We start from the raw sequence: 9,090 nt of genomic DNA on the forward strand, positions 1-9,090 counted from the left end.
AATTTAAGTGCAATATGGACAAAATTACTATGCTACCTTTAAACTACTATGAGTTCATTATGGTTCCCACCCTGTATTTGCTGTTTACAACAAAGCAAAACATTTACCTGACAGAAGATGCTATGATTTTAAGTGTCACTCCAAAGTTCACATTGAAAATTTAATCTCCAATGCAACAGTATTAGAAGGTAAGGTCTGTATGAGGTGATTAGGTCAGGAGAGCTCCTGCCTAGTAAGTGTATTAGAACTACGCTATATACAAGTATCTTCACATAGCCTCTGATGCTGTTTCTTCATCAATCCCACTAAAGACAGAACAGTCTGAGTCATCAAGACCAGGTCCTCATCAAACACTGAAACTGCTGGCCTTTAGAACTGTGAAAAATAACTTTCTATTAACTACAAATTACCCAGGTTTGGGCATTTTGTTATAACAACACAGACTATGACAGAAGAGCACACTGAAAGTACCTATTTCACAAAGTTCTCTTAATTTTTCCAATAAACCAAAAAGCTCAAGAAAATAAATCCATTATCTTATCACTAAAATCTGATATCTGCTATGAAAAAACATTTATTTTGGTATTTTAATTTAGAAGTAGGAAACAAATAGGAAAGGAAAAAAAAAAAAACACAAAGTATACAGGCACAATTTACTTCATGAGCTTCTCACACCCTCATTGTTCACTATGTCCATGATGAAAAAGGGTTCAGCCACCCCTGCAAAAGAAAGAAAGCAGCCATTTTTAAGCACAGGTACTAATAACAATCGAAATACAATACGCTATCATCTTATATAATCAAACCCAGTTACTTGGACCCACACCTAACTTTATCCAAGAAAGCATGACGAAATAATGCTAAGCTTCAAAATTTTGAAACTGAAGCATGTGGCTTCTGGGGCAAGTGTATCTGAACACTCACAAGTCTCCCCTAGGAAAACCATTTAGGAACAGCCTGGCTTACATGTCTTTCTGAACAAAGAAAAAGCATCAATCACATGACAGACGGTTGGCTGAGTTTCCCCATTCGACATATGTGGTAATAAAGCAGCTAAACCCAAAGGCTGCAGAGGACCACCACTGTTCTCAACCACTACACACTATCAGAATCATTCAAAAACCCGTACACACACTGGAAACAAAACTGGCACTTCTATAGACCCCTTAAATGTAAACATTAAAACTGTACTGTCAGAGATACATTTAGTACTGTAATGGCAAATAAAGAAAATATAATCCCATTACCAGATGAAAATTGTATACTCCTGAACATATATTTTATTGCTGCATATCCTATGTTAAGTTGTACTGCTGTGATTACAGCATCAACTATGTGATGGAATAGAACTCCTTTAAATTAAAATACTGTGTACATTCTTACTACAATTGTAAAAAAAACTACTCAAAATCTGTAAGGAAAAAAAATGATTACAATTTAATCTAGTGAAGGAAGCGTGGTCATATTTCCCTGCCATTATTTCAAAATGATTCATGTGGTGTTTCATATTTTTTCAAGTACCTAAAAAAATTTTCTTTCGGTTTTACAGTTATTGTACCCTAACATCAAAAGTGTGTATTTTCAGTAGCTTTTCACATAAAATACTTTACTTAAAGTAAAAAATAGTGAATAGGAGATAACTTGTTAAACAAAACAGTTTTTTAGTTACAAGCAACTAGCTTCCAGAATGTTTCATATCCTGCTTAGGACCCACTACATTACTTACTCTCTCTATACCTCAGCTTCCCCCTAAGGATTAAAATAGCTAACTTACATTCAGCAAAAACAGTCTGTGTGGCACAAGATAAGACCTCAGTAAAAGTTTGTTATTATCCTAATAATCATCATTACTAGAAAAAGAATTTGAAGTCATTTGCTTAATGCAAATAATTATTTACTCAGTTTTTTTGTGGCTATAAAAGGGCGCTGGACTAGTTTCTTTGAATAAGCAAAAAAACCTGTATCTTTATATATTATGTACAGGAGTAGGATCACTATAGAAGTTTCTTCACACAGCCTCTAATGCTTTCTGTCCTTCTGTCCCATTTACCATGTGAGGACAGAGTGTGAGTTATGAACCCACCAGTACTGCCTAGAACACTGAAAAATAAATTCCTATTATTTACAAATTATCCAGTTGGGCATTTTGTTATAGCAGCCCAGACTAAGACAGAACAACACTCTGACAATACAATATTTCACCAGTTCCTTTCCCTATAAACAAAAAAATAATAATTATAATAATAATTTAACATATTATATTAGTAGAATTTGATAAATTGTCTATAATGGAAAAATGCTTATTCTGAAATTTTTCTAATTTAGAAGTAAAACATCTTAAAGGCAAAATATGTGTGTGGAGAGGGTACAGAAAACCACAAAGTACACAGGCAAATAAATGATCAGACTGTCCTCCAAACTCCTAATCTTAACATGACAGACAGACATCTAAGTATGACCCAAGGTTGCCCAAAGTCTGGCAAGAAAGATAAAAACACTGCACTAAGTGAAGGTTTAGGAAAAAAAAACAACAAACAAACAAACAATGTACCAAAAAAATGCCAACAAAGCTTCATTTGTTCTGAAGGACAAAACTAAGAACAGTGAGAGTGACTATCATAGTAAACAAGCTTTGTCATTAGAGAAATACTTTCTACTAACTATCAGACCACAGGATGGGAAATAGGACAGAAGCACTGACTTGAAGACAGGCAATCTACTTCAGTTATAGTTCTAAAAAAAATAGTGATTTTCAGATGGAGCTACGAACTGTGCACCTCAAAACAATCACGATGCAGTACAAAGAGGACAGGACTCGTACTCAAAATACTTGTCTGCAACTGGACATTTCTTGAAGGTAATACTGTATGCCTTTATTTTTTTGACCCTGTAAAACTTTATTCATTAAACAAAATAGTACTAGTTAATAGAGTTGTTATAAAGACACAAAAGCATTTTGAAACTATTAGCAGATATATAATCATAAGCTGTACAACAGAATTAGAATGTCCTAGGAAATACCTGCATTAAAAAATAGCAGACTGTGTGGCCAGGTGTGGTGGCACACGCCTTTAATCCCAGCAGGTGGATCTCTGTGAGTTCAAGGCCAGCCTGGTCTACATAGTGAGTTCCAGGACAGCTGGGGCTACAGGGAGACCCTGTATCAAAAAGACCAAAAAAAAAAAAAAAGCAGACTTTTTAACTCAAATGGTTTCCCCTGTCATTCATTCCTAGTCTATTCCATAAAGTTACTTACACAATAATGTTATTTATAGGGATGTGGATCAGTTTCACAAAGAAGCCGATGAATCCCATTATAGCAAATCCTATTGCTGTGGCCATGGCAATCTTCTGGAATTCTAAATTTAAAACACAAAGTGTGTATTAATATTTTGGTATTGTCACTGAAAGTGAGGAAAACGGTCAGTGGCACTAATACATTTCCCAGCACATACTTCTCCTGATTAGTAGATACATAACCCTAAAAAGAAAAAGTGCGACTAGTAACAATAAAGAACTGGCCTAACAGGTTCCTAAATTCCACACTCTCTTGATCTTTAAGGCAACACAGAAATGAAAGTACTATGCTAGTGAGTTCAACAATACACACTAAAAATATTTACTCTTCTCAGTGACCAAAATACAAAACCCCAAACAACAAGAAAAAAAGAATCAAGGACAGCTTACACAGCACTTTGCATTATAAACTTTTTATGATAGCAGTGATTACAATAACAAAATTGTAACTTTTGGGGTACATTATAAACAACTAATTGCCTTTGACACAATGAAGTCAAAAGGCTTGGAGAGCCAAATAAAGGTAAGAACAAGGATATTATCTATAATTATATACATATATATATATATATATTACATTCTAACTTAATTCATGAACAGTAATAGACAAATTCTGAGGTACCTTCTAAGCTACAAATCATAAGTAAAATGAGCTGCCCAATTTGGCAACAACCATGCTGTTGATTTCCTGTTACAGTTTTGCTTACTGGTGATAAGGACAGAGCAGGGATGCTGTACAGGTCTTCACACACTGGTAATATGGGAAATGTTCCAAATGCTGAAGTCATTAGTAAGTCGTACACAAAGTAAAAGGGGCAATGGGAGGAAACAATGCAGTGCTCTGGTTTGCCGTGGGCCCGTGTGCTGGACCACCGAGCTTCATTTCAGTTCTGCAAAGACTTTTAGTCAGGAAGACGTTAAACACAATACTTAAAAAATTCGGACATAGGGGCTGAAGAGATGACTCAGCAGTTAAGAGCACCAATTGCTCTTGCAGCCAACCCAGGTTTGGTTCCCAGTACGCACACAGTGACTAACAACCGAATTCCTTAACTCCAGTTTCAGGGGATCTGACACCCTCTTCTGACCTCCATGGGCACTGCACCACACAGGTGCAACTTACATACAATGCAGGCAATATACTCAATACACATAAAACAAAAATAGTAATTTTTTTAAATTAAAAAATTCAGACATTTAATTGTTTCTCTCATGTTAAAGCTATTACCTTTTCTATCAGGTTTGGTGCATCTTTTAACCAGTCGAATTGAGTCCTTTACAAACTGCCGACTTGGCTCAACAAATTGCATTACCTGATCCATGATTGACTGTTTAAAAAAAATAAAAGATGTTCAGTCGTCCTCCTTTACATATTAGAACTTGTTGAGTTATATACAGATGTAAACGAGACCATTTATGCCTGACATAGGTAGATTCCAACTCCTAAAAACAAAGCAAACTTCAAAGTGGAGGCACTTCAAAGTGGGTTCTTTTGGGTATCTAGCATTTAAAAGGAATGTTATTCAATATTACTTAACTTTGGAGTTATGGTATAAGAGCTAATGAAGCCAGGGTATCTATAGTTTATTTCCATGTCTTAGAAGTTCAAATCTCTAGCTAAAAAAAAATAATAATAATAATAATAATAATAATAATAATAAGCCCCTCTAAGCCCTCTAAGCCCCAGTGTCCTTGACTAAGGTGCAGGGGACAATTACCTGAACAATGTATATGTAACTCTTAAGGTACACACCACGGAGTCTATAAACAGTCTGTGACAAAAGCACAGTCATCCCTATTTTCACTTAGGTCTGTTCTAGAAATGCAGCGTTCTTAAATCCACACTAGAGGAAGGACTGTAGACAAGGTGAGAAAACATGCAATAGTGCACTAGGCTCTCTGGATCGTCTGGAGATTCTATCCAACACTTGCAATTTATGCCCTGGACACTCGCAAACAATGCCCGCAAGAACACCAGGAGGCTCAGGGCCACAGGCTTTGAGAAGGCACCAGAAGCCAGAGGCTGGGTTCATCTACAAGGGAGTATGCTGAGCGAGGAAGCTGATCTCCAGACCAGGGCTCTAAACCCTTAAGGTTCACAGGTCGTGGATCGTCCTCCCACGCTGGCTCCGCTCCAGGCTTCCTACCACCTGAGGCTGAGCAAAGTGCTGCGGTGCCCCGACAAAAGGCATCTCTCACCGCCCTGCTCCGCCGGCCCTCCGGTCTCCGGGCCCAGCCCCTAGCCCCATCCCCTCCTTCCCTTCGGCCCGCAGGTCCCCTAGTCCCTGGTCGCCTAGTTACCGTCCCTTGTCTCTCCACTCCATCCCCGGTCTGTTCCTCCACCCCCCCACCCCCCACCCCCCGATAGTGTCCGCAGTCCCCGGCCTTCTTGTTTCCCGTCAGCCCGCCCCTAGACCCCGTCCCCCGTCCGCGCAACCCTTGTCCCTTGGCCGGTCCGCCCGTTCCCGGCTCCACAGTCCTTGGTCTCCCCGTCCCGGTCTCCCCATCACCCTCCTCCCTGTCCTTGGTTCCCCCGTCCGGATCTCCCCATCCCCGGTTCCCGCAGTCCCCGGCCCACGCCCCCGAAAGACCCATACTTGCGGGATGGCAACTTAAGAAGACAGAGACACGTAGCCCAAGGAGGGGACTGAGGCCCAACGGAACCGGAAACCGATTATCTTCCCAACATCCCGCCCACCTCTCCCTTCTATTGGTCCTTCAAGCAAAGACGTCACTGCGCAGGCTCAGAGTGACGTGAGGCTCCCCTGGCTTCCGGGTTGCGGCGCCGGCTGTGCCTGGCGTGATTAGAGATTAGAGGTTTATCCACCTCCGTCACTGGTTGCAGACCCAGGCCCACCCCTCTCCCGTATGTCCACCTGCCCAACTCAGGCCGTCGGAAAGCGGCCACAGCTGAGTAAATCCGTGGGGTGTATGGCAGTAAATGGGCTCCTGCATTCCAGCTCTGAGCCAGGAGAACATTTTGTAGATATATGGTATTAGTGATCAAAAAGGAAACATAAACATGACGGTATGCGCGGCCGGATTCAGAATAACATCTTTTACCAGAACGTGGCTTTCTACTGGCAGTCATGGGAATAGAGCGGGAATTAAGGCCTTGGCACGGGTGAAATGTGTATGTTGTTCATATGCCATTTGACTTACCTTGCTTTGAGACTGTTACCACATTTTGTGACATGATGATCTTATGTTTTCGTAACGAATCATCCTTCATAAAATTATTTACTGAACACATGTTGTGTTTTAACACTTTTACTACATGTTGCACCAAGCCAGACATTCCGTGCCATTCTGCAGTATATGGTCTAGTAAGGGAATCTACAGTGTAGAAAGATGGACAGACATATAACTGTGTATGTTAATATAAATGCTATGCAGTAAATAGTGGGAGGGAGAGACAGAAAGAAATAGGACTCCCTTGCGCGGCCACTGTGAGTCTCTAAGAAGGTAACACATGGGCAGAAATGCAAAAGCTAGAGAATTAGCCAAGTCATCTTAAATCTAAAAGCGGTTCCTAAAACTAAGTTAAGGTAGTGTAAGTAATGTGCATGATTACCTACAGAATGTATGGAAATGTAATAAAACACACCCACTGGATCATCTGGCTAGCAGTTCCTCGCTTAGGCATGAGGATTAAGTAGGACAGTTCTATTCAGTCTCAAGTTTCCAGGTGCAACGCTTTCTTGAGTGTTTTGAGTTAATACATGTTTCTTGGGTATTTTGTTTTAGAAAATACAACAAAATAGTACTTTTAGCATGTTAAAAAATGCATCAAAAAAGTATACACATAGAGGCCAGGTGTGATGGGGTGTGCCTTTAATCCCAGCCCTCAGGAGGCAGAGGCAGAGGGATCTCTGATATCCAGGCCAGTCTGGACTCCAGGAGGGCTGGGACTAGGGAGACCCTGTCAAAACAAACACAAAACCAGAAGTATACACGTAAGAAATGCCATAGACAACATGATGAAATTGTGCATATTGCATATATATGTATGTATAAATCTACAACATTTACCACTGTTGGTGCATACTTTTTGGAGCCACACAGATGCTGCCATTGTAAACTAAATTGTACAGCTTGGATTATTATGAGTCACAGTCATACTTTAAAACTGGAAACAATATCCTCAGCTACATTTTATATTTGTTTATTTATATGTATTTCTCGGACTCCACATGATCTAAATCAAAAGCCCAGTTATTTTGGAGGGAGTTTGAGGTTCAGTGTAGTGTTCAGCTTTAAAACACTATAATATTACCAAGCTGATTAAAACTACATTATATGCATTATATACATAAAACTATTGTCACATTCACCAGCTTTTAAAAATCACCATTTTAAGATATATTTTGAACCTCAATAACTTAGATCCCCAACTTAGAGCAGGAAGAATTTCAGGGTTAGATTTTTTCTAATTTCTGTTATTCAAATATGAGCAAAGAAACAGTGAAAATAAGCACTCCAAGTAAATAACCATATTTTCTTGGCGACCAAAACTTTATGTTTTGGTAACTGTAGTAATAGATTATTTTAAAAGATATCACTGGCTTTTTAAAAAACATGATCCTGAATTGTTTTTCACTGAAAATATTTTCCCAAAACATGAAATAACTTTGAAAAATGAAATCCTAGATACCTGTTAATAGGGTATTTTCACAATTTTAACGCAGGTAATGGGATTCAATAAGTGTAGCAATATCCATTGACTGTACTCTGTACTATGTAAAGACCAAGTGCCAGGAAAGAAAAAAACATAGTAAATGTCTTTGTGTGTTGTCCCAATACAGTATTAAACCAAAGTCTAGGGTTTCTCAGAGGAATACATATGTTGTAATACTAGAGCCGCATGTATCTCTTCCATATCCAAAAGCTGAGTTACAGCTGGATAAGATTTGTCATTTCCCACAGTGACTGTAAGCTCTGAATTAAAGGGGAAACTCTTGATTGTTTGTATGGGGCTATACAAATACAACTCTTCCAAATACCAGAGGACTTAATGGAGCACATTAAGAATATCTGAGGAGGGACTGGAGAGATTGCCCAATGGTTAGAGCACTGGCTGCCCTTGCAGAGGACCTGGGTTCAGTTTCCAGCACCCGTATGGTGGCTAACAACCATCTGTAACTCCAGCTCTAGAGGATCCAACACTCTTCTGACCTGTGCAGGCATTACATGCAGGGGTGTACTTAAATACATGCTGGTAAAACACACATACACATAAAAAATAAATAAACAGTACATAAATATTTTTAAAAAGGATATTCGAGGAATAGTTTTGCAGAATGATCTGTGGATGCCCTGCTGCAGAACTTGGGACTTCAGAACTGATGCCCCAAGGTCAGGTGAGGCTGGTCTGTCCAAGCAGCCTGGGGAGCATAGGGCTGCTGGCACTGTCCTGAGAACAATACCATCTAACTGAATGTAGATGACCACAACATAATATTTTCCATCTATCCATATTCCTGTAAGTTTAATAATTTCATTTTTCTTTACTGTTGAATATAATTCTATTGTGTTTATGTGCCATAGATTTTAACAGTTCTCTTCCAGAAATTCATAATTATGCTTTTAAAATGGAAACTTAGGAAAGACAGAAGATCTGAATAATACTAGACTTGACTGTCAATCCAGTAAGCACCCCCAGTAAGCTGTAAAATTCTGTATAGATGTCTGTGATGAGTTTACCAAGAAGGAAGATATGCTACCCATAGACAGTTTGGAAAATGTAGATGAATTCTAGTGGGAATGCAAAAAAAAAAAAAAAAAAAAAAAAAA

At 39.1% G+C, this 9,090-nt stretch overlaps 1 protein-coding gene across 1 annotated transcript; it reads right to left on the reverse strand.

The window, feature by feature from the left end:
• Positions 1-551: 551 nt before the first annotated feature.
• On the reverse strand, positions 552-5,991 carry Sec61g (SEC61 translocon gamma subunit). Its single transcript, XM_008851639.3, has 4 exons — positions 5,895-5,991; positions 4,526-4,625; positions 3,257-3,359; positions 552-720 (listed from the first exon to the last, which is right to left on the reverse strand). The coding sequence occupies exons 2-4, from the start codon at positions 4,617-4,619 to the stop codon at positions 711-713; spliced, it is 207 nt and encodes a 68-aa protein (XP_008849861.1). The 5' UTR covers positions 4,620-4,625; positions 5,895-5,991; the 3' UTR covers positions 552-710.
• Positions 5,992-9,090: the final 3,099 nt, after the last annotated feature.

This window comes from Nannospalax galili, unplaced genomic scaffold, assembly GCF_000622305.1.
Source record: "Nannospalax galili isolate Female #2095 unplaced genomic scaffold, S.galili_v1.0 scaffold326, whole genome shotgun sequence".
Taxonomy (NCBI): domain Eukaryota; kingdom Metazoa; phylum Chordata; class Mammalia; order Rodentia; family Spalacidae; genus Nannospalax; species Nannospalax galili.

Bases quoted from the DNA above. Each gene is read 5' to 3' on its own strand.
- Sec61g (XM_008851639.3), bottom strand. From the start codon at position 4,619: ATGGATCAGGTAATGCAATTTGTTGAGCCAAGTCGGCAGTTTGTAAAG. The intron at 3,360-4,525 runs GTAATAGCTTTA...TTTTAAATTTAG, and splicing joins CACCAAACCTGATAGAAAAG to AATTCCAGAAGATTGCCATG.